Source organism: Acomys minous (assembly GCF_964271855.1).
Source record: "Acomys minous genome assembly, chromosome: 18".
In the NCBI taxonomy this organism is placed as follows: domain Eukaryota; kingdom Metazoa; phylum Chordata; class Mammalia; order Rodentia; family Muridae; genus Acomys; species Acomys minous.
The window spans coordinates 53651208-53677832 of record NC_140501.1 but is presented as its reverse complement, the minus strand read 5'-3'; the positions used below and the strand labels follow the sequence as shown (position 1 = coordinate 53677832).

The window sequence follows — 26625 nt, the reverse complement described above, 5'->3', positions numbered from 1 at the left end:
CAGAGAAGCACCATCTGACCTCAGCTAGGAGTGCATGTAAGAGGCCGAAATTGTTCACCATTCCGAGAATGATTTATGGCAAATGTGCTCCAAGGATAGATTCTGAATCTCACAATTTTCTAGTAGGTAAATTTACAAATACAGAATCTGCTTGTAATAAAGACAATACTATGCCTCTGATGCACACACATTGCTTACCTAATTAAGATTAGCGGTTGGACTGAAGGACTCCTACTTTACTCATTCGGTTATAATTTGCTAATCTCTCTCTCTCTCTCTCTCTCTCTCTCTCTCTCTCTCTCTCTCTCTCCTACCTGTCTGTAGCCTGTGTGTATACTTGTGCATGCACATGGACGCCAGAAAACTACCTCTGGTGTGGTTCCTCATTTTGAGACAGATTCTCACTGGTCTGAACGCACCAAGCAGGGTAGGCTGGCTAGTCACTGACCCCAAGGGCCTGCCTATCTCTCCCCAGTGCTGGGATTACAAGCAGACGTGACCAGACTGGGCTTTCTTTACATGGGTTTTAGGGACCACAGTCAGGCCCTCACACACACAGAACAAGAACTTTACTGATTGGCCACTTCCCCAGTCCCTCAATATATTTATTGTGATGTTCAAATTGTCCTAGATTTTGCTCATGGGACCCTTTAAGTTATTCTTTCTTTCCTGGCTCAAGGATAAATAGATGATGAAAATATACGATATTGGCAAAGAAGCCTGGGCACACTGTCCTTTATTTATTTTCATGTCATACACATGCAGCTCCTGGTTTTCTACTTTTAATTTAAAAGAATTCAAAATGCTTGAAATCAAGCCAGACTACCCTTTGGAGTAGGAGCCTGACAGGTAGCACATACCTCTGCACCCGGTACACCCGAGTCCATGGGGGCACGAGGGCTAGGATCCGAGCCACCAACTCCACCAGGTCACTTGGAGGATAGCTCCTGTACCTTCCTGATTTCCACAGCTCATACAGCCCAGTGCCACGGATCACCAGGGTAGGATAGAGCTTCAAACCATCAGGACGAAAGGCAGGGTTCTCAAAAAATTCCTATGGACAGAGAACCAAAAATCACCACTCCATCAGTTCCGTCCCCACAGGGAACGCGCACTCCTATGCCAGCTTCTCTCCACCTCCAGCAGGCCTGGAGCTGCCTGTCCTTTCTGTCAAGGTGACAAGATGTCGCTGTTCTGTGGCCCCAGCCTGTGCTGCTCTCCACAGCTCTCCTGTGCAGCCCTGTCTATGACTGCCAGCCTCACACTGAGCATTACCCTTTAGAAAGGCTGCACTACTTCTTTCCAGACCACAACATCTTTTAACAATAGGCATGATTGTTTAAACTTCTGAAAATTGTGGGGAAAAAAAAAACCAAACAAAAGACACTTAGTAAGTCCCATCAAAACCTACAATGTAAACAAAGGGATGACAAAAACACAACTCTAGAATGTTTACAATAGGGCTCTTTATAGAGAAAGTCTGCTTGGGCCAACTGGCACCACTTCTGACCTCGGCTACCCAGTCGGTCTTGTTATCTGGACATGGAGTGATTCATCTAGTCTTCTGCTTCTGGCACAGACCTCGACCTCTTCTATCTTAGGCTCACTGGCTGCTTCCTTATCTGGAAGGCAGCAGAGGGACACTAGGCATTGTCCTTCAGACTTTGCATGGTGGCAACTCTGATCTTGACTGTGATCACTGTACTGGACAGAGGTGGGTACGCAGAGTCCCTCCTACCCCTGCACGCCTACCAGGATCTATCCAGCCAGCAGTGCCCTAGCTCTGGAAATTTTAAATGGTGCTTTAAAATCTCTGGCTACATTATCCTCACATACTTTCCATTGTTTAACTTGCTTTTCAAACAAATGTAACCACAGGTTTTAGATTTCATTGACTGTCACCTTCTTGAATGCACCATGTAGTCTTGAGAGACGTTCTTTTGTAATTGTGAGATTTCCTTTGTAACATTTATATTTTACAGTCATTAGGCCTTTTATAAATATTCTAGACACCCACAAAGAGCAAGCAGGCAAGCCCACGTCTGCCTAGCCTGAACCTATACTGAGCACAAGGCTGGCTGCAGGAGACACGGCTGATACACTCCTTTTGTAAGGATGACGCTAGACTGAACTGGTCCTGGACCCAAGATTAAACATGGAGAATTAAAACATGGGTTTCTTTTCTTTTCCAAAATCACAAGGCAGGATGGGACATTTTCAGAGAAGTATAAACTTAGAAGAACAAGAACAAAAAAGGAGATGAGGGGGGCGTGGGACGGCAACCATACTGGAAGGCAGAAGGTGTTTGGGCCTGGCACACGCCCCTGAGAGGGAAGATAACTGCCGATTACGAGGCTGGTGAAAGCCAGATCATCACACCCACAAAGCTCACAAATCAAAGGCCCAGGAACCAGGCAGAGTGGACACACATGGAGTACAAATGGACACTGGATCCAAGTCTGCAAAGGAGGAACTTGTCTGTACTTCCTGTGCTGCCCTTTCTCTGGGGACACTGCACTATAGGATTTTGGCCACAAAGGAGAAGGACAGGAAAAATCAGCACGCCGACTGGTGGGCCCTACTTATGCCACCATGTGGAAATGTCACCTCATTATACTGTAAGTGCTTGTTATAAATATTAAGTAAAGCTGGGTATGATGGTGCATGCCTTTAACCCCAGCACTTGGGAGACAGAGGCAGGTGGATCTTTGTGAGTTCAAGGCCAGCCTGGTCTACAAAGTGAGTCCAGGACAGCCAAGGCTACACAGAAAGACTTTGTCTTGAAAAACAAAACAAAACAAACAAAAAAGGAATAAAGAAAAGCCTTGTGAGTGTGCCTGCCTGTTACATGAGCAAAAGCAGCCTCAGTTTCTCAAAGCCTAAGCATTTCATAACTTAAAAATGGTTTTATTTTTTATGTATGTAAGAGTTTGCCTACATGTATGGCTGTGCACCACGTGTGCCCAGTGCCCAGGGAGACCAGAAGGTGCTGGGTCCTCTGGAACTGGAGTTATGGGCAGCTATGAGTCACTGTGTGGGTGCTGGGAATAGAAGCCAAGTCCTCAAGTCCTCGGGAAAAGTAGTTTGTGCTCTTAACCATCTCTCCGGCTCTAAGCCTAGGCATTCTAGAGTCTGAAAGGAACGTATTAAAAATACGGGGAGATGGGTGACCACTGTGCATGCGTTTAGAATATTTTTGAACAAGGTTTTATAGCTTTAAGAATGGGAAATACAACAGTAAACAAGGAAGAGCCAAGAGGAGACGGAGGAGGGCAGAGGCCATCTGGGTATGCTGGCTCAAGGCCGCACTTACTATAAACTGCTCGATGTCTCTTTCTAGTCCCACGTTGGGCAGGTCAGGCATCATATGAGCCACGACTTTGAAACCAGAATCTTTGGCCAGGTGGAATGATTCGCATGCTGCCTTCACGGTGTGGCCCCTGGGGAAGAAAATGTATTATTACTTGTTAGACAAATAACCAGACACTTGAGTGAACACAGGGGTGGTGGTAGTGGAGGAAAGCAATCTGTGAGACCAAGTGTCACGAGGCTGGGAACAAAACTCAGAAGTCACCTCCACACAGCTCTAGGGAGGGCTGGAGGGAATCAACCCTCTAAGACAGTTCAGAAATCTCTTATGCACCGCTCAAAGGCCTGGAAGTGACAAGGACCACTGTGTACCCAGATGACATGGCTTGGCACTGTCAGCAAACGCTGCTCATTCCTGTAGACCCTGTGTGAGACAAGGAGCGTGCAGAAACCAGGCGCGCTGCTATCTGCCCAGGGTCCTAGCACTGGGCAAGGAGAGGCAGGGAGATCAGGAATTCAAGATCACCCTTGGCTCCTTACTAGTTTGTGGCCAGACTGGGGAACAAAACAAAAACAAAAACAAGTCATAAAGGAGCTTCGTCTTCAGGTATCACTGCATTTAGAACTCTGAAATATTAGTATAAAGAGGAAGGAACTACACTACAAAAGCAGACATCACTGGTATATCCGAAGGATCCATCAGGGAAAGGTTTGGCTGGCACAGGGGGCTGATCAGGCCTCGTAGCCTACGCTTTCCCGCCACACCCAAGCAGGAAGCAGGCCTTGATGACAATCGGAGCAACTAACAACTCAAGTCTCGTGACAATTCCTTCTCCACCGAGATGTTCCCACTCAGCACAGGCAGATCTCGGAAGCCGCGGGCTCTGTCACGCTCCCTCCCGACGCTCTGCCCCACTTACTCCCATGGCCCGGCCCCCAGTTCTAATTAGTTCTTGCTAGTGACATCTAAAGTTCTGCGGGGAAGCTTGGACTTTACTCTGAATTCAGCACTCGGTTATTCTATCTCAAAGTTACTGTACAATATGGTCACAATTATGCGTACGTGGCTTTAAAAATTAAATTACAACGAGATACTCATGTCTTAAGTTGTACTGTCATGTGCGTAACAGTGCAGTTGTGGAGTAGCCTGGCCCTGCTGGAACACATCCCCGTAGCTCTACAAGTAGGTAACAGTTAATGTATAGATCGTTCTACTGCCTGGCCCTGCTGGAACACATCCCCTTAGCTCTACAAGTAGGTAACGGTTAATGTATAGATCGTTCTACTGCCTGGCCCTGCTGGAACACATTCCCTTAGTTCTACAAGTAGGTAACAGTCAATGTATACAAAGTGAAACCTCTCGCCCATCCAAGGCTCCTGGACCTCCCATCCTCTCCTGCCCTGGCTTCCTAGAAGTGGACAGACAATATTCAATGCTTTCTGGGACTTGAGGACTTCCTGCTTAAATTACGCCAACAGCTATGGGCCAAGGCTGTCTCTCTTTAGCCCCCTTCGAACCATGTCCCATATTGGAACAAAAGGGCTCTTAAATGCAGCCATGCTCCTATCTCAGCACCTGGCCTGCCTCCTGACAAAGCCCAGGCTCTTGGGGTTAACTTCTGCGGCCCCTTATATGCTCCCACCCTCAAATAGCTTTCCTCTAGCACATGCAAGTAACTCTGGGTCTCCTTTCAGCCTCAGCTTAGATGACATTTCAGGAGGGACATCCTAGCACAGCCTGTGACTACTGCACCCTCCAAGCAGCCTTCCTGTGTGAGATTCTCCCTAGAGGAGTTCTCTTTGCTCTGAGGCCCCTCTTTCACAGGTATTAGATTTTTCCCTATGCTTAAAAGTATTCAACAGATCTGTTACAACAAAGTTCTGAGCCTGACATTCCTTTAGGCTGCATCTAAATATGGACCAGTGTGTTTTCTTAGCTCTCCTTTACAAGCATGATCACATGAAGTGGCCTTCCAGATCTTTCTCAAAATATCCTCCTCCTGAAGCCTACCTTTGTCACACAGGTCAGTTGTGTCTGCTGCCAATGAAATCCTGATTTCTCTGGTCTTCCACTAAGGGGCAATTATTTATAAGTTTTCTCATATACTGACCTTCCCTGTATATCTTCTGTCTCTGGCTCGGTGATACATTTGTGATATTAAGAGAAGGCCACATGACTATACTGAAAGTGAAGGTTCAGTGGAAGAAGGGATTTGCAAGCTGAGATCTCACACCTTTCTCTGAGACTGGGCTCAAGGACAAAAGGTGAGTAGGAAGATAGGGAAGAGCCAGCAGGGCAGAGGGCGCCACCTGCCACCATCTCACCTGTTGGTGTCTCTGGCCACATCTTCATAGACGCTCTGCACTCCGATCTCCAGCCTGGTGCAGCCGTATGTCAACATGTCACTTAGGTGCCGCTTCATGCAATAATCGGGTCTGGTCTCAATCGTAATTCCAACACACTTTGTGAGGCTTCTCTCAGAATACCTGCAGAGCAGAACCAAAATGGCCACACCTGCCACAGTCTGGCGTCATTTCTTCCCAGCCTGCCTTCTCTTAGTCTTCCCAGGATGAGACAGTAGCTAAAAGTATGCGGGCTCTGGAGCCAGACAGTTCAAATCCTACCTCTGCTATTTCCTCACCAGGCAAAAAGTAATTCTATTAACCCTTCTGGCCTTGACATCTGCATCTGCCGAATGATGGTGACAACGGTACCCACACTTCACAGAGTCGACACAACTGCACCGGCGCACCCTCATGTCATTGCCATTGTCATTATTATTCACACACAGTTGGCTGCAGCCATAATCTTCTTGAGAGCAGTGATTTCAACTGTGAAAAGCTATTTCTCAATTCCTAGCAAACGATTTCACATAAGCAAAAAACCATCTGCATTACTTACTTCTCACTGCATCATAGAACCTTTTAAAATACAACAACAAAAAGGGGGGGGGGTGAGAGAAGTAGTGTGGGCTGCAGGGATCGTTCAGGTGAAGTGTCTTCTAGGCACCCAGAAGCCTCGCTTCCTCTAGGAGTTGCAAAATTACCAAGTCTAGACACAAGATGGTGAGGCTCACCTTGGATTTAAGTTCTGATAATGGCCTTACTGCCAGCCCAAGGTCACATCATCTCGGAGGGCTCTAGTGAGTGGGATGGTGGAGCTCGTGAGGGAGGCCACTGACTATCAACAGGCACATGCCCCATCATTCCTCCTGCCACACGAAGACACTGACTCTGAACGGGAATAGCCATCTTGTTCAAGACGCACAGTGAAAAAAGCTAAGCTAGGAGTGGAGAGTGGGTCTGGTTACCAGGCTACTTAGACCTGTCAGTCTGGGACGGCAGACTCCTGTCTGTCTGAACATCTCTAACCTCCCAACTGTAACCATGCCTCTGTGAACCTTTCCATAATGTTGTCACGGGCCTGGGTGGGAAAGCCAAGGGAAACCTTTTGTAGTTATTTATTTCTCTTCTTTCTAAAGGAATTTTGAAAAGCAGACATCATAATTATTTTTAACTTAGTTTCATTTCTTCATTCTTATGCGTCAATTGAAATTGAGTTCTTTAAAACTGTAAGACTTATTCGGAGTGTGAAGAATCACTAACCCACAGGACTGGCTGTATAGTCCTCATCTAACACACTGGAAGTCTTCTGTGAGACGTGACATGGCTGAAACATGAAGAAAATCTAAGATATGAATTATAAGAAAAAGATGAACTATATGAAGTGTTCATAGCTTATCAAGTGCTATTTAAGACTTCTCACAGAGTCCCACGCCTACCAAATAGTGGGCACCAAAACAAGACAGGAAGTATGTAATGCCCCATGGTAAACACAACTCATCTGCTTCCAACAGCAATTACTGGACTTCAGGGAACTTTCTAAAAATTAAAGGAAAAAAAAGAAACCACTGTGGAGAAAGCAAATTATATAAAGATGGATGAAAGACAGACGGTAGAAACACTGAGTATATTTAAAAAGTAACTGAAAACATCCTAGAATCCAGAATGTAACATGAACCACAAACCTTCCTATTAACAAGTATTTTTCAAAGCAATAGCGTTAGGCAAGAGAGTCTGAGCACAGTGACAGCTCCATCATTGGGAAAAACTGGAGAAATGGCAACAGCAGCAGCGGAATCTGCCCAGAGGAAAGTGGCAACCTATGAACTAATCTGTCTATTACAGAGCATCCCAGCCTGTGGAAGACCCAGAGGAGGCTGCTACAAGCATGACACCTTAACCTTGCAGATCAAAACATAGAGCACACACAAGCAAATCTTACTCTCAAAAGCTTAATGCAGCTCCATCTCATGTCTTTCCTCTGGGGAAACATGTAGAGAAATAGAAAATAACTCAGTTTAAAAATCCATTGGTGGTGCACACCTTTAGCCCCAGCACTCTGGAGTCAGAGGCAGGTAGATGTGAGTTTGAGGCCAACTTGGTCTACAGAGCAAGTCCCAGGACAGCCAGGGCTACAGCGAGAAATCCTGACTTGAAAAATAAAACAAAACATAAGGACCAATATTTTAGATTTCCTTTCAGAGTTGCATTTCCATCTAAAATGCAATTATGTGGAAATTTGTATGAAATCTTGAACAATAAAAACAATAGTATGTTGGATCTTCTCTGAACTATAGTGACTTAGTTGTTGCTCTGTGTAATCTAGTCTCTTAGTAAACTCTGCTTCGTGTAAGAGGTGTAAAGATGTCTACATTAAGTATCTTTTTCAAATGCTAGTATGTACGTACAAAATGCTATTCAATCTGAGCATTTCTGGATCTGCAGCACAATTCTCCCTATCACTTACACAGCCACTTAACAAGTGTGCCTCTCTCTCAGTACTGCAGCTGACACCTTCTTGGGATTTCAGGCTTCTTAGGTTCTGGGCAGAGAGCAGCGGCTGCAACTTCTAAGAGACAGAGCCAGGACTTGGCCTCTGTTTTCCTGCTAGGTCCACTGCTCTTCAGTGCAGCTAGAGGGGATGTCTTAGGAAGGCTGTAGGGTGCACTGAACCCTAAGTGTTTCTTACAGGCTAACAAGGTGACACCTATGTAAGAAGTTCATGCTCTCCAAGAAACACAAGTCAAGCCTGTAATGTACAGTGTCAAACCGTTCACAGTGCGCAGGGAGCAGGGCAGAGGGACAGGAGAGGCTCATCTTAGAAATCAAAATAAAACCCATGCCACTAGTCTTCAACTCAGTACAAACGTATTTCTCCTCCTGTGACATCTCAGAACCTTGGTAAGAGCTCTGTGTTCATCCACACTACAAAGGCCACCTGTTATTTATGCCTCTCCTTTTAGACACAGCACTCCCAACAGACCCAATAATGTTTGGTGTCTAGTAACTTAGGAGCTCAGCGCTAACTCCTCCAATCAGAACAAAGACATGAACCTGAAGAACAAATACGTGAGTCAGATGCAGTTGGGACGAAGGCGGGCTCTCTCCCTTCCCGCAGACGCTAGGTGACCTTGCTGGCTATCTTGCCTCTTATAAACAGAAACGGTAACTTGCACAAGATCCGATTCCATACCAACTAAAAAATATACTGGTTTGTTGGGCATGGTGGCGCACGCCTGTAATCCCAGCACTCAGGACGGCAGAGGCAGGCAGATCTCCGCGATTTGAGGCCAGCCTGGTCTACAGAGCGAGTCCAGGACAAGCAAGGCTACACAGAGAAGCCCTGTCTCGGGGAGGTGGGGCGGGGTGGGGGAGTATACTAGTCTTTACCCCAGCGCTGCTTCACAGCTGAGCTACAGGACCTCAAACTCAATCCATTCACAGCAAACAGAATAAACGAGGGCGCAGAGATGAGAGATTAACTTCCATCAGTCACAACCTACAAACGTCCCATCATCCACAGGCCCCAGCGAACCACAGTTTTGAAGTTCTTCGGACTGATTTAGATTTGCATGGACTGCTGACGGCTGGGGTTACTGCTGAACGCTCAGAAGCAGAGGCACAGAACAGAGGCCCTTCTACAGACTACTACCACTGCCGGAAAAGCCCTCCAGCAGGCCGAGAGCACGCGCCTGCCTCATCTGAGATCGCAGTCTAATTGCTTTCTGGAGACTGGTTATATCAATAGGATCTAAAGGCAACACTCTGCCCAATAGAACTGAAAAAGCAACGAGAACTTTGATTTTCAAATAAGTACTACCAGGAGAAGCCGAGCTAGTGACACTGGAGCTCGGAGGATAATCAGGTGTCCCATCACACTAGTCAGCAAGCCTGGCGACACATTCTTGGTTTTGATTCTTTCCACAGCTGATAAAAACTCTTTACATTTCGTAGTCATGACCAGACAGCTGAGGGACCAAGGGCTCCATAGTAGTAACAGAAAGAAGTCAGAGGGAAGCCATGCTTTTAGTGTCAGACCCACACAGGAACTTACAGGTTAAATGCATGCAAGAGTCGCAAAAACCTGCCATGGCACAGTCTGATAGCTAAGTGAAAAACAAAACGCGAACACACCTTCTGGGTAAACGTGACTCCGATAAAAGCCTTCAAGTGACAAATGTCAGAGACAGGTCACCTGGGGGACATTTTAGTCTCACTGCTTCAATTTCATGATACCAAGGAGACTAAAGCAGAGACCAAATATGCACTTCAGCGGATGACATGCAAAGTGATGGCAGATGTCCACCAGGCACAGAGGCCGTAAGTGTGTGTACCTTACTCCAAGCTACCTGGGAAGCTGAGGCAGGAGCTAGCCAGGAATCCAAGACCAACCTGGTATGAAAACTCAATGAAGGCCAATCCCACGGTGCCCACTTCACACCCACCAAGTGCCTCTACCCTTCAGATACACAGGAACTTACTATTTCCACATAAGACGTTCTTAAGACAGAATTAGAGACAATGAAATGATCAGTCTTGGTTAGCAAGAACTAAAGTACGACGGGGGTGACTAAGCTAGCAGGCATGAATCTAACCAATATAAACTAATTAACTAATATAAATACCACCAAATACTGCAATTAAAAGGCACACACTGTCAAAATAGGCAACTCTGCCCACTCCTCCCCCACAGGACTCCATAATCATAAGTTTCTGTGTAGAATAAATCCACTGTTCACAAAATCACATGAAAGATACACAGGTTGAGGCTCACAGTGGTGTCCTCAACAGTGGCTTCTGTCTGCTGAAGTATGGCTGTAAAGCTTCCAGCCCTTCCAGCTTTTCATCTCACTAAAATAAGTTTTGTTAAATATCATCTTTTTAAGTATTCAATGAAAGATTTTGGGCATCTTAAAAAAAATCCTTATCAGGACTTCATCTTTGGCACACAGTAGCTTCCCTTGGTTCTCCTTGGCACACCCCATAGAAACAGGCCACACCCAGTTCCATTTCCAGACACTAAGATGTTACTCCTTTTCCTTTTTGTTATCTTTTCTTTTGTTACTATTTTTATTTATGTAAACACATGAGGCTATATGGCAGAGCTAACATCAAATAAAGAGACTGGTGGAGCCTGTGAGGTCACTGAGGGCTGCCCCTGAACAGCTGGGTCTAGGTGTGCTTTGCCACATTCTTCCTATCATATGCTGAAACAACAGCCTGGAACCTCCAAAACCATGAGTAAGGACAGCAGACTTTTTTTGTCTAAGCTGCCCTGTCTGGTGTTGCAGTGTGGGCCAGCTCACAAACACGGCATCTGAGCAAGGCTAACCCACACACTCTTCTGAGTTGTCCAGGCATCAGACACATCAGAATTTACTTCATTCCCAGTACACATACTATATTCACCAAGAGGGAGCACAGACTTGGCTATAAGACAAGATTCCACAAATTAAAAACAGACAACAAAAAACAAAACTAAAATTGAACTGAACAGGCACTCTGAACAAAATGAAACAAAATCAGAAATCAGTAAGAAATCAAACAAAATCTCACTGTTCTGATATTCAGAAATTAAACAATTTCCATACAATCCCTAGAACTGAAGAAGAAATAGGAAAGGTAATATGGAATACTTTACACTGAATAATTAAAATATAATACAATAATAATATAAAATAAATATAATATCTGCATAAATAAATGCCTAGAAGCTGGGCGGGTCGCTCTATGAGTTCAAGGCCATCCTGGTCTACATAGTGAGTCCCCCCTCACATTAAAAAAAAAAGAAGCCTAAAAAGAAACTTACCACTTTGAATAGTTATATTAGAAAAGAAAAATAGTGGTTAAGTTCTACAACTTACTTAAGTCACCAGAAAAGAACAAGCCAGGGACCAGAAATATGGCTCGGCAGTTAAGAGTACAAACTGCTCTTGCAGAGGACCTGTGTTCAGTTCCCAATACCCCTTAATCCAGTTTCAGAAGATTTAATATACTCTTCTGGCTTCTGTAGGCACCCGTACACACATGCACATATATAAACAAAGGCACACAGACATACACATAAAATAAAAATAAATCATAAAAAGGAAAAGCTGTGTCTTTACGGAAGATTGCTAATGGAAAGTTAGGGATCTAAATAAGTGAGGAGGAAAGCTGTGTTCATGACGGACCACACCAGCAACTCTCTTCCCAGAGCTTTGTGTCCCAGCGACCATTTAAAAATATCCCAACCCTATGGTAAGATAAACCAGCCAGTGCTAACTAATTCTGATTTTATAAATATGTACAAAGGGCTCAGACTATCCACAGAAATCTTGCAAATAAGTTACAGATTTGGAAGGTGTATATTATTTGTCTTCAAGACACACTAAAATGCTACAGTGATCAAAACGGTGTGGCACTGGGCTACAAACTAAAACCTGCCAAAGGCATCACACTGTGTGGCTAATGTGTATAGTCCAACTCCAACCATATCTGTACAAGTCTTTTTATGGTTAAATGTATGTATTGCTTATGGGTAGCAAAGCATTGGTTAATCTAATGCTTTTGGGTTAATAGGATTGATAAAATCCAAAGGAGAAAGGGGAGTTTTAAAAGAAATCATCCTGAAACAATTCACTTTCCATACTGGAAAAAGAGAAACCTCAACTCTTGCTTCTATTCATACCAAGTACACATAAAAACTAATCCAAGGGGGATCAGAGAGCTAACTGGAAGGACTGAAAGTTTAAGTACAAGACAACACAGGAGCCTAGCCTTCTGCCTTGGGAACATGAGATGGTTTACTAGTGACAGCACAAAGCAATGGTAAGAAAGAAAACTCAGTTCGGTCAGTTCCCTGAGAGATCATCAATGGAGTGAGTAGTCAAGGTACACATAGGGTTCTCAAATCAAGGACAGGTTAACAGACCAGAAAACAACAACAACAACAACAACAACAACAACAACAACAACAACAAAAAAGATTAAACACTTCACAAAGGAAATCTAACCAGACAGCAAACAGCACAAGCATACACAAGTGCTCAATGACATTAGTCATCAGGAAAATGCAATTTCGAACTACAATAGATGCCATTACACGCCCACCAGAAGGGCTAAAATTAAAAGGACCCACAACAGCATGTACTGGTACGGATGCAGAAGCAAGTGCTCACCCATCAGTGGTAGGAGTGCAAACAGCGTAATCATTTCAGAAAAATGGCTGGCAGTTTCTCATAAGACACTAACAAACCTAGCAATCCCCATTACTACCCAAAAGCAATATATACATTTAACCATAAATGACTTGCACAGAAATGGTTAGAGATCTGCCCGTAACAGCTCAAACTGCAAGCAGCCCGTGTCCACTGACTGGTACGGTCCACGTACCCAGCAGAACACTGCTTAGCACTAAAAGTGAACAGCTATGGACTCGCCCAACATCACTGGTGAACCTCAAGCAATGGTCAGTGAAAGAAGCCTTCCACCGGAGACCAGATGAGGAGCAGCTCCATTTATATGAGGTTTACCATGGGCACAATTCATCTATGGCTGGTAAAAAAGCCCGCCCCCTGCCCCCCAAATACCAGAAGAGTTGCCGATTCTGGGATGTTAAGGTGGGGATTTTCTGGAGGAGCGTAAAATTACTCTAGTGACAAAAAAATATTCTGCATTATTTATCTGTTCTCACGGGGTCTTGCTAAGAGTTCCAAGTTGGCCTGAAATTTGAGATCCTCCTGCTTCTGCCTCCTGGCTGTTGGTCTTACACCACAGCTTGCCATGTTCCGAATCTTAACAGTGTTTCTGTTATACAGGTCTGTCAAAACAAATCAAGGCTATGTTAAGTCTGTGCATTCTGCTACATATAAACTCCCTTCAAGGGAAAACTACCAAACTGAATGCTAGTTAATACGATGCATGGCAAAGCACGCCGGGAAGACTATAAGGGTAGCCAGTTGCTTCCAGGCTGCTTTTGCCTCCTTCACAGCCCAGGCAAGAGCAGGGAATTATCTTTGGGGTCTGGTACCCAGCGTTACCTAGCATTCTAGCTTTTCCCAAGATGTGTAAGGACACAGTTGGAGGATTTAAAGCCACTGATGAGGGGACAGGGGGAAGGAACGGAAATGAGTTTAACAGTCCACAGGGAGAAGGTGTGACTCATAGCTTCTTGATGGGTAACTACCCTTTTAAATTGCACCTCGTGAAAACAGCCAAGGAGCCCTGAATGCAAAAGTGCTTCTGGGCAGAGCTGATTAAAAAGGAATAAAACTCCTTTAACAGCTTGTTCTGAGTTATCTGGCAACATTCACACTCTGGTGAATGGGTGACTCAGATCCCACTGTGGTCTTTCTCCAAAGTGATGGTTTTATGGGATGACAGTCATCAGTAATTGGTACTCTCTGGAGACCTGAAAAGGCCCAGGCGAGCTCACTTGTGGGATGAATGATCAGCACTGGCTCCATTCACCAGCCGCTGCTGCGGGGGCCAGGCCTGTGTGGTCTGTGAGCAGTCCTCTGCTCCTTCACTTTCCGCCTGCAGTTTTCACGGACTTCTTCCTACTAACTGGTAATAACCAGGCTCAGGGTGGTTTGAAGTCTGATCCTAATCTTTTCAGGAAAACAACAAACAAACAAACAAACAAACAAACAAACAAACAGAAAAGGCTCAAACCTTTAACCATGTGGGTTAGACACAGGAAGAGCAAGGAAGGACATCTGAACTAATTCAAGTGTGGCCCTAAGGATGCTTAACCTTCAATGCTGGTGGCTTGCTTGCCGGCCACCTCAAAGAATTGTTAACCTGGTTTAAAACAGACCCTTGAAAAACATCCTATCCCACTGAGCAAATGAACACTAACACTAAGGCTGTGTGCTGAGGGGAAATGTCTGCCCTGGCTCCATCAGGAAGCATTTCCACCAGAGGGTGGTGGGCTCTTCCGGAAGACACCCTCTCACAAAACAGCCACGCTGCACCCACAGGACCACATTAGGCCACAGCCAGTTTCCCTGCGCTGCTCTTTAACGCATGCCGATGCCAGCATCTCAAAATAGTTTTCTTTCTGATTGAGTTCAGAAACCACTGCTTCAAATGACACAAAATTTCCCTTAAACACTTTATTATAGGGAGTTGTATGAAGCAAACAAAAGCCTACAAATTGGCATTTTTCATATTGCCTCACAAAGTACAGAGACCAGGAGAGAGCAAGACACCAGCTGAGTGGGCTGCAGAATGGAGCGCCATGTTGCGGTGGCTGGATTTTTATTACTTCCTAAGAGCGGTTCATGAGATTTGCAGCAAGGAAGGCTCAAGCCAGAGAAACACTTTTCTAAGATAAAAGCAGAGTGCCCTCTGGAGGTAAAGAACAGGAGCAAGCCCACGCTGGCCCTGGCTTTCTTCTTAGACAAACACATCGTGAACTGAGTCAGTTCTAACATAAAACCCTGCCTTTACTACAAACATAGACAACTTACGTTAAATACCATGAGCGCTCAGCACCCTAACTGTGGTAAGACTGGTGATGCCATCAAAGCACTGCACCCAGAAACTCCATTTGCTCAGCTGGCCTGTTCTATAAATGACCAAGGCTCAAACTCTACATGAAAAGCTCAGAACAAACTCACAGGGGAGCTACTGAAGAGACCAATGCTAGGATTTTTAGGTGAATGAGCTCATCTGGGACCCCAAGTTGCTGCTGCCATTACAATGTCTCAGAGCCTTGGACTACCGAAGGCTTCCCCCAAATCCTACTTTACATAAGGTACCCTCTGACTCTTCAGGATGAGTAGTGAGCTGGGTTACCACATGACTCTTCTCAACTTTGGAAACTGAGGGCTTTACCAGGCATGACTCATATTCATGAATGATCAAGGTTTTGAATGAACAGTAAAAACAGATGCTATTTCTAGTACCGAAGTTCCTGTGGGAACAAGTCACACCCCCAAAAGTCTAGATTCAGGAAGAGACAATTTGCCTGTCACTTATCAGTCAAACAAAAGTACTTGCTCACCACATTCTTCCAAAGGATAAAGCCTTTATGCAGCCCTTCGAGTCATCCTTCACTTTCATTTAAAGTTGTGAAAAACCTTTATTTCAATTTCACAAGCCCAAGGGAAAGCAAGAGGGGAAGGAGGGTCACACAAAGGCATGGCCTCAGTTCCAGGAGTGTAGACCAAGTTCTCCCCAGGGGTTACTCGGGCTTTAGCTACAGGTGAGAACGCTCCCTCACGTCCACCTGACACTGCTTATCACCACACAAAAGTCTAAGAGGCAGATGCCTGTAACTATCTGGATGACCCTCTCCTTCCCTTCACAGAGGAGAAGCCAGAGTCTGCACTCCTAGCAACAGTCTGAACACACATGTGCAGGACCCACCTACACGTATACACTTAGCCATTTCTGTCGTTACAGCAAAGGTCAGGCTCTGGAAGCTGCCTGGGGTTTCTATTTGCACCCTGCCATTAACTGCCTGTGTTAAGTGTAGGCAAGCTGCTTCACCTCGCTGGGCTCTGAGCCCTCATATGTAAAAGAGACGTAACCAAAGGCTTACTGTATGGGCTGAATCAAATGTCACAATGTACACTGTACACACCGCAAGCGTAGGCTACCTTTATTCCCAGCTCTTCTTCCTCAGTGCTGATCTTGGCCTATGCTGAGCACAGCACACAGACAGACATGGAAGGGCACATGAATGATGGGACCCTATGGTATTGTAATAAACATGTCAGGGCTTGTTTCAAAGCCCAGTGTAGGACATGTCAGGGCTTGTTTCAAAGCCCAGCGTAGAAAATAGCTGACAGCCCAAAAAGCTGACGTCTGACCAGATGTGTGAGTGATAGATAAAACCTTAGTAGTAAATTCTGACCTAGGAGCAGCCACGACTGCAAGTTGGTGATAAGAGTGCCGCAGAAAGCTAGATGTGTGAATTAGAGAGGGTAAGGTTAAAGTAAGTATAAAAACCCTGAGAAGAAGCAGCCAGCTCTTCTCTTCGCTCTCTCGCTCTTCGCTCTCTTCGCCCTCTTCGCTCGCTAGCTCTCTCTCTCTCTCGCTGTCACCATGATTACCTAAAATGCTACCAGCCGATGGGCGCTCTCCCGGACGGAGCGGACAGACATGCTGTCAGATAACAACCCGAGAACTGATTCAAGTCGCAGCAGCGAACCTGTTCGACAGAACTTCGCAATATCAGGTCGTATACCCTAATGGCATAAGCTCCCAGAACACTGATATTATAAGATACTAAATGCTACTCCTATTAGAATTAAGATAGTTTTAAGAGTGTAATGAAATGGTATTGGTGGCTTGGCCTTGGAGCCTTAGCCGCTGCCTTTTGTTGTAGTTGCCTTTGTATTGCTAATAAACCTCTCTTGCTAAATCGTACCACTTGCTCTTGGCCTGACTCTTTTGTTCCGGATTCTGAGTGTAAACTCTCTGCTCGCGACAGGTATGAACTGTTCTCATCACTGCTTTTTGTCTTAGCACTACCTGGAAAGGCAAAACTCTCCCACTAGGTGACATCATCCTTCCATGAGGCCATTGTTGGCTCTGTTTCTTAACAATTAAACTTTATTATACAGCCCAACTAGCATACACAAGAAGGAAAAAAGGTTAAAGGGACAAAAGAGTGAACCTTCCGGTATCAGTTCCACGGACAGGTCCTTAGGTGTCTGTCTGGCCCGTGTGCTGGTCCGGCCTGGTCGCTGCTCTCCACGTGCTCTCCCCTGGCCTGAACTTGTTGTTCTCTCCTCCCCACCTCCCTCAGTCACATGAAAGGGCGGTCTCCTCCTCCCGTTGAGGGTCAATTGGGAAAACAATAGACCAGGTGGAGTTCCCAGGTTTGCTTCCTGAATTCCAGGCCCAGGATGGCTCCACTAAGTTTATCACAAGGTATTCATGGGGTGCCCCAAGGGTAAAGCCAGCCAAGACTGCTTCCACCTGTGACAAAGCTTAATCTTTCCCACAGGCTATGGCTGAAAACCATCTCCATTCTGTACCTGCAGCCACGACTGGCTGTTTTAGACCCTACCAGACATCTCTACATGCATCACCGACATTTCAAACATAACAAAGCCAAAGTCAACTTCTCAGTTTTCTCCCTCAGACCTAAGCTTCCCTATGGCTTTTTCATTTTAGCATATGGCATTCCCATCCAGCTATGCAGGTGTCATGCTTGGCCTTCATTCCCCTAACCTGCCTGCTCTCCATCACTGCCACCAGCATCTTCGTCTGAGCCAAGGTGATAAGGAGGCTCAGAGGGCTCGTCTATCTGAATCCTTGGTCAACAGGGAGTGGAACTGTTTGAAAGGATTAGAAGGCTTAGGAGGTGTGTCACTAGGGATGGGGTTTTAGATTTAAAAGCATGTGCCAGTCTGCTTATGTATCAGGATGTAGCTCTCAGCTGCTTCTCCAACACCACTCCTGCCTGCTGCCATGCTCTCTGCGACGCTGATAATGGACTAAACCTCTGAAACTGTAAGCCAGCCTCCAGTCAAATGCTTTCTTTTATACGAGTTGCCTTGCTCATGGTGTCTCTTCACACAATAGAACAGTGATGAAGACAGACAGGATCCAGTGGGACCGTAACACCATTGTGGTAAGCTGTGACTGCTCCTTCAAGCCCCATGCTAAAACTGCCAATGTACCAGCATTGAGCAATGACTTTTGAGAGGTAGACAGGCAGAGATCTCTGCCCTCAGAAGTAGAATGATGCTCTTATGAAAGTGAGTCAGGCCCCCTCATTCGTCACATGCCCTCTGGTTATGCCCCGTAATACAGTATTGCCAAATGCTGATACTGTACTTCCCAACCTCCAGAAACATAAGACTGCATGCACATTGCTGTTCATTACAAATTACCCAGGCTCAGGTATTCTGTTCTTGCAGTGCAAACAGACTAAGACAAGGACCATTCCCAAACAGCAATTACTTCATAGTTAAGTATCTAATAAATTAGTACTTAAGCAACAGTTATTTATCCCAATGATTTTTATAGCAGTGAGATGCTTCTGACAAAGAACACGCAGACCTGGGCTGGCAAAGTGGCTCAGTGGGTAAAGGTGTTCGCCATGCAAGCTGACAACCTGAGGTCAATCCCAGCAACCCACAGTGGAGGGAGACAACTGACTCCCAAAACGTGTCCTCTGACCTTCACAAGTGCACCATGGCATGTGGTGCCCTCTCCCTCTCTGTGTCTCTCTTACACTAATATTGAAAGAAAGAAAGAAAGAAAGAAAGAAAGAAAGAAAGAAAGAAAGAAAGAAAGAAAAAAGGAAGGCTATGATGTCCTCTTTGTGGGTGGACTGAAACTCAAATAGGTCAATTTAAACTAGTGTGAGTTTGTATAACTCAGATCAGCCTGAGTCTGAAAAGCTCTATGGACAAGTGACTCTATAAATTATAAAGATGACTAGGTCAATGGAACATGCTTGTTTCTTTTTAAAAGATTAGCTCAGTGAAAATAATCCTTTAACACACACACACACACACAGAGAGAGAGAGAGAGAGAGAACGAGAGAGAGAGAGAGAGAGAGAGAGAGAGAGAGAGAGAGAGAGAGAGAGAGAGAACAAGAAATTCAGAATATATTCACGGAACAGATCAAATCTCCACAAGCGGCTGTTAGGAGGATGAACAAAAAGGCAATCCCCTCAGAAAGCGAGAAGTCGGGTTTCTTACTTGATGGAATCGTAAATATTGTTTGAAGTGTGGCCTGATAGAGCATCGTGTAAACTTCGGATGAAATAATCCCTGTAATCTTCGGGAAGGGCCATGAACGTCCCACCCATGACGATGAACTCCACCTTATCCACGCTGTGGCCAAGCTGCTTTAGCTGGAAGAAGCACACACGCCCATCAGGCATTACTCTAGTGCTGCGGAGCCCGTTTCACTCCATAGTCTCATGAGCAGCTTACAAATAAAATACATTTTGATAATTCCATGCTTAAAAAAGAGAAATGCCTGAGAGACAAATAATTCTTGCTCAGATAGAATGGGGGAATGAAAGTTAAGACTAAACCAGAAGCCAGACTTCAATTCTGACAGTTAAGTAGGAATTTAACAGCAGAAAGATAATACAGAATATAATAATTTTTAAAAATCAGCATAATGTTGTATCAGATACTGCAAATATTTATTGATCATATAATTTATGTTAGACTTCATAGTAAAAAGACACAATTGTGATTGAAACATAACCTGTACTTTATGCACAGGGATAAATACTAGATTTGAGTGAGACTTCAAGATGCAATTTAAGGCTTATTGTGGGCACAGGCCCTCAAGCTGCTTCTGGAAAACCAAAGTACATAACTGACTGACTCAAAATGAAATGTCCCATCTCTCCTACTACAGGGCAGAATGGCCCAATTGTCCACTGTGACAACTACAACAGGCAGGATTCTAAGTTTTAAAAACAAATTTGAAAATTTCTTGCTGTATGGTAAGAAGCATAAAGAAGCCAGCATCAAATGGACTAGAATATATTACATAATAAATGTCTATATAGAACCTTTTAAAAATAATTGTTTCTGCAAGTAGCAAATAGCCACTACGGCTACTGTGTGTCTGTGCACCTAACTGAGCATGTGTATGTCCTGAAGAATATACAAACCCTCCTGCTAGGACTACGTGCTGATCCCCATCCCCATGTGCTGAGGCAGAGCCCCCCGTGTCACTAAGCTCCCCCGTGGCTGTACTGCACTTACAGTTAGAGAAGAACCGTTATTCTATGTGACTGCCTAAACCTAGGATCTCTAAAAATGTTTAGTAAACAAAATACTTCACTCCTGTTGAAATAGTTTTCCATCCTGTGATGGCTGTTCTTGGTTGTCAACTTGATGACATCTAGAATTAACTAAAGCGCAAATGCCTGGGTGCATCTGTAAGGGATGGATTGTTTTCTCAATTAAATCATCTGAAGTAAATGAAGTAATCTAGATCTTTTCTCTGGGCCACGCCTTCTGCTGGCAACCTGTATAAAGGACATGGAAGGGGGAAGTGCCCTCTCCCCTTCACTGCCAAGTCCATTCCTTCCCCGGCATTAGAGCCCACATCTTCAGGACTTCAGCCTATACTGAACCCTGGACCCTGGACCTTCCATTGCGAGGCAGCTATTGTTGGATTAGCTGGGCCACAGCCTGAAAGCCATTCTAATAAACCTCCTTTCTATATATATATGTTTTGTTCCTCTAGAGAATCCCAACTAGTACACATCTTAAGTGAGTCAAAGAGCATGCCTCACTTTGTGTTTTGAAGACCACACAATTACACCATCCACAGAAATGTTGCACAGGCTTGTTCCTCTAGAGACTTTGTGAATTAGACTGATGAAGTATACAGCTAATAAGAGCTGACTCTTCCCTCACGTGTTATAATCTGTCTCATTTCAACTGAACCAAGTGCATGTGGGAAACATTCTTATATGCCAATATTCCATCTTTGAATATGTATGGGATTGGAATCTGCTGTTATTTAATTTTCAGTAATGATATCACCTTTTCACTGAAAGACAAAATCTTATTAAATGTTACCTTTGAGAAGAATGTTCTTTACTAGCAATAAGGAGACACACTGAATATATATGTATATATAAAAGGTATCTACTATATATATGTATATACATATGTATGTATACTTTTCATTTTTAATCTTAAACATACAATAAACATCAGAGCACTTGTAATTCTCGCTGTTTCAAGTATTAATAAAATTAGACATGATTGGCAAAAATCATGCCTAAAATCAAAGATGAAGTCAAAATCCCTTCAGAACATAGTTTCCCAAGCTCTGTGGGCTCCCCAGGTGTGGCCCGCTGACCAACACCGACAATGCTGACACCCATGCCCTACACCTGCTTGGAACATTAGAACTGGGTCATGTTCAATAATCAACAGTCACACAAACCCAGAAGCAACTTGTGTTACACACTCCTTTCTATTTTAGGGCTTCATTTGTCTCTCCATGTTAATGATTGTAACAACTACAATGGTGCTTACATTTTAACCCTTACAAAGTATGTTTAGCTACCTCAGGAAGTTCAAGGCCACCAGCACAGTACTAGAGTTTAACCAGCTACATTAATGTATAACTTATATGCAATAAAATTCACCCCCTTTAAGGCACAACTGGGGGCTTTGATGGAGTTACGCACCACCACAGTCATGATACAGAGCAAGTCCACCAGCTCCAATGGACTGCTCACACCACTTCTCTGTAAATTCCCCGCTCTCACAGGGAAAGCCTGCTGAAATACTTCCTAATCTGGCTCTAGAAGCTAAAGTTCAACCCCTTGCTGATGGTTAAAGAACTTTTACACACTTTTATAAGTGCCTTCCTTCAAACTGAAAGGAGGCAGCAGTTCTTAAGCAGTGTAAGTCTGACCACACATAGCGCTGTAAGTCTCTCCTTCAGATGAGCATAAAGCCAAGCTCTTCTTGTCTTACCTCACAATGACTCCCAATCAAGCAACAGCACCAGCTTTGAAGCACAAAAACCAATTTTTTAAAAATTTATTTTATTTTATTTTTTATTAATTTATCTTGTTACATCTCAATGGTTATCCCATCCCTTGTATCCTCCCATTCTTCCCTCCCTCCCATTTTCCCCTTATTCCCCTCCCCTATGACTGTTCCTGAGGGGGATTACCTCCCCCTGAATATACAAAAACCAATTTAAGAAGCCTCTTTACCTGCTCTATGCGGTGTCTCGTCTGCAGATAAGGGTCATATCTAGCACGGATTGCTCGCATGGAAGTTGGCTAAGTAAATAAGGAAAAAAAATTGTGTTATAGCCATACCAGAAAAGAGGGGAAAAAAGAATATGAAACAATGAAGGGTTGTACTAAAATTAAATACCCTAGGGTTTGAACACTAAAACCACACCTTATGTCCTACCTTTCTTCTCAGTCTTAGCAAGGCTCAGAGCGCCTGGCTAGTCCCCCTCCCACAGGGTACCTCAACAGCAGGGCCTCTTCTCTTCCTGGGTCACATTCACTTATGGAAATGTGACAGCATCCAAGTGTAGGTGCACACACACAGATGGGCACACATATGCAAGAGAGTCATGTAGCAAGGTGATCTTTGCCCAAGGCCCTAAATTAACACTGTTTCTAATGGCTCAGTGAATGGTCTGTGTACCATGCACTGTCACCCAGTGGAATGGACACTCTACACCAATCCGAGCAGTTTCTTAGCATAAAAGGTTCTTTAATGATTTTTTTTCCCCAGCAGGTGGAGACTATTATAGAGATCCACAGCTGGTCGGACACAGAGCATGTGACGGTGGAATGTCCAACTAATCCATCTCCAGCACAGCCTCTATACCCAAGGTTCAGGGACCAGACAGCGTCTTCTAGACACAACAGGGATCCCAACAAATGGCTGTCTAAACAAGACCTGCACAAGGACAACAGCAGCTGACATGCCGACATAGAGCAGGGAGCTCCTGAAGGCCCCACCCCTGGAGAATGAGCTACAGGCAGTCAATGGTGCTGAGCAAAGAACCCGTTTCTCCAGAGATGAGCTCTCTGATAATTATCCAATCCTATTGGTCAGACCTAAAAAGCCACAATTCTAGGGCTTGGGAGGTTGAGACGGGAAGACTATCAAAAAGTTGCAGCCAATCTGAGTTACAGCGAGTCATGTTTGGGGGAAACACACACACACACACACACACACACAAGCACATATAAAAATAAATGTGTGGCAAAGTGTAAAACAGTATTTTGACACATTACTTAATATGTAAAAAGGGAAAAAATTTGGATCATGGAAAACACGGGTCAGAACAGCTGTGTCTTCCTGTTGGCCCTTTAAGCCTCATGCTCCAAATCCCTCACCATAAAACTGAGATACCCAGAGTAGCTACCTTCCAATGCTGCTGTAAGGTTTGCAGTGGCAAAGCACTTGGGACAGCAGTTAGAAATAACGGTTAGGAAACGTCAGCATCTCCCTGGTGACTTGACAGCACTGAAGACAGTGCGAATATTTGGCAAAAAGCTTTCCTAGTCAGGAATAGAAGGCCACACTTATAACAATGTTGGTACTTGTCACGCCACACTCTGGATCATAGCACTCTGTCAGGACCAAGTCGACGGCTTTACCTCATAGCCCGTGTAAGACTGGGTTGAGTACTCAAAATCTGAGTCGGGTCCTCCTGGGCAGTATCTGGACACAATGACAGAACAGGGAGGGCAGATGAAGAGCTCAGTTCAACAGAAAACCCTGCTATCAAAGCAGCCTCGCTACCAAGCCAAAACAGCAGACGAACAAGGACGGAAGGAGGTGACAACACTCATGTCCAGAACGCAGCAGTCACAGCTCTTTACAGGCTTGCTATGGGAGCCCAGCTCTCCAGTCCAGATGAGTCTGTGCTTTCCTGAGCTTATACTTTCTTTACTCAGGAAAATTTCCCTCCTATTAAATCCCCCCACCCCTGTCACACATTTGCATCCATGAGTCCTCAATTAGAGAAATTTAAAAGCTAATTATAAGAATAACTTTTAAACTTTTGATATTTTTCTGGTGCAAATTCATTTTGAATTTAATGCTAGAATTGCGGGAGTTTACATTTCCATGTTTAATTTACCCAGCTAGCCGGTGTTCACTGTCCCAAGTTCATAACCTACGAGTATATCAGCTCCACAGCACTGTCTGTTCCACTTTCAAAGCTGACCCGCCTTACCCAAGCTGCTGGTTTAGAGGCTGACCTACGAGTCGGTTCAAAGTTTTAACTACCATCAGCCTGTACTAACCAAGGCATTAGGGAATTTACCAACTGATCAAAATCATACTTACACGCATATGTTCCCTGTAAAACTGATGTGTGGACATCTGTGGGGTTTGCACATCACAGCCACAACAGCAATCTAAAAGAGAAAGATCAATTTCAAAAGCTACCATTGAAAACTAACAAAACAGAGTGCTTATGCCTATGAGTGAGGAGGAGGAAGGCAATCTGAGCGGCACATAAAGGTCTTCACAGGAATAAAAAGGGGGGAAGATTGATGGATGGGACCTGAAAAGAAACCTGAGCATCTCCCTCAAGATACTGACGGTGCTGTACCCTAAAGCTGTGTGCTTTCACACTGATAATAGTTTAAATGTTTATGTGCATTGCTATGAGTGTTATATTAGGTTTTACAGTAAATATGAAATAAGGAACTATTATTACTAATATGTGGTGCTGGACATTGCACCCAGGGGCTTGAGCACTGCACCACTGAGCTACAAGCCCAGCCCTGGGAACTGATTTTTAAGGTCATTATAATTCTTACCCTCACTGATTATTTTGCTAAAATAGTGTACAAAAATCACTTTATATAATATCATAAATAATCCTAATTGTTATTATTCAAATTCCACAGATACCTTAGATTTCAACATCTACAGCGAGAAGCAGGAAGTCAGCGACCAGACTGAGAGTTTATGTGCAAAATTTCAGAGTGCCTGACAGAATCTTTCTGGGTGGGAACGTGCTTGCTTGAGAAAAGGACTGGTAGCAGAGACATTAAGCCTATAAAGATACTAACACAGGAGGTAGGTGAGCAGGCAGAGCCACACTAAGGCTAACATCAGCTGGATTTCTTATGGACAGAGAAAGAGGAAGTTGTACAGGTGGATACAGAGAAGCAGACGAAGCCCAGGGCTGGAGGAACTGGAGGAACAGCTCTCCAATACAGATGTCCACAGATCGAGACACTCAAAACAGATGAAAATGTGTTTATGGAAACACACACACACACACACACACACACACACACACACACACACACACACACACACTGTAGATCGTCAGAGGCATGACCTGGCTCCACTTGTGCAGAAACATTTGTCAAACCAAAGGGAAAAACATGCTAGGATATGACCAGCTGACACTCTTCAGTGTAGAGGTAAAGAAATCAAGGAAAGACAGGACAGGCATGGTCTGAGGAGCCATGGCAACCAGGTGAGCAATGATTCTAAACTGAGCCATCATTGAAACAGCAGGTGGTACTAGATGGCAGCAGGGTATATATGTAAAAATTCCTGCGTTTCGGGGCTAGAGACATAGCTCAGAGGATAAGAGCACTGCCTGCTCTTCCAAAGGTCCTGAGTTCAATTCCCAGCAACCACATGGTGGCTCCAAAGCATCTATAATGAGATCTGATGCCCTCTTCTGGCCTGCAGGTGTACATGCAGACAGAGCACTATATATAATAAAAAATAAATCTTAAAAAAAAAAAAAATCCTGCGTTTCAGTTTTTGTTTTTTAAGTTTTTGTATGTGGTGTAAGTACATGTTAGTTGGCAGCACACTGTATGTATAAACTGTGAAATTCAATTGTCCACAAGTATCAGAATCCAGGAAATAGGGCCATGAAAGTAGCCAAGACAAGCACTAGAAATACCACATCTGATCCAGACAGCAGAGCAAACACATATGGACTTCAACGCTGGCACCCTGGCCCTGCCCATTTTCCCGGGCCACTCACACTCAGCCTTTGCTTCCCAGAGATCAGAACCAGGGCACCCAACATGGTCTTATGCTTTTAAACTACTTGCATGCCATGTCTAGAATAACTTTCTGAAATCTACCCAGCACACATTGTCACCCTGCACAGGCACCTGAAGTGGTTTCTTTGCCAGTTGTGTGTGACTGTTTACAAGCCAATCCTTAACAAATGTCCATGGTTTTCTCAAATGAACTCAGCATGCAGAAAGCTGATACAGTGCGAGTTCAAGGCCGCACAGGCCATGCAGTGAGGCTGTCTCATAAAGAAAATCACTGGCCAGATGAACCCTCAGTCCCTGCCAGCCCACTGCCCTCCCATGCCCATGCCCTGTCCTTCGTGCCTCTCTTCCCCGTGCCCTCTTCCCATTCCTTCCTGCGCCCAGCACCCTCTATGGCTGACCCTTGCTGATCATATAAGCATACTCAGAGGTCAGGAAATGGCCACGTATTCTGCGGGGGCTTCACTTTTTTCTTTTGCTGAGGTGATCCCTGTCTCTGCACACCCAC

At 44.6% G+C, this 26625-nt stretch overlaps 1 protein-coding gene across 1 annotated transcript in view; it reads right to left on the bottom strand.

The window, feature by feature from the left end:
• The window catches only part of ELP3 (elongator acetyltransferase complex subunit 3), a 62395-nt gene that overhangs the window by 28202 nt on the left and 7568 nt on the right, over nucleotides 1-26625 (bottom strand). Inside the window, exons 4-10 of the mRNA XM_084767189.1 lie at nucleotides 24424-24494; nucleotides 23730-23793; nucleotides 22317-22385; nucleotides 19306-19460; nucleotides 5635-5796; nucleotides 3314-3440; nucleotides 861-1054 (exon numbers count right to left, since the gene is read on the bottom strand). Coding sequence (XP_084623315.1) covers nucleotides 861-1054; nucleotides 3314-3440; nucleotides 5635-5796; nucleotides 19306-19460; nucleotides 22317-22385; nucleotides 23730-23793; nucleotides 24424-24494 — 842 coding nt within the window. The remainder of the gene's footprint in view (nucleotides 1-860; nucleotides 1055-3313; nucleotides 3441-5634; nucleotides 5797-19305; nucleotides 19461-22316; nucleotides 22386-23729; nucleotides 23794-24423; nucleotides 24495-26625) is intronic.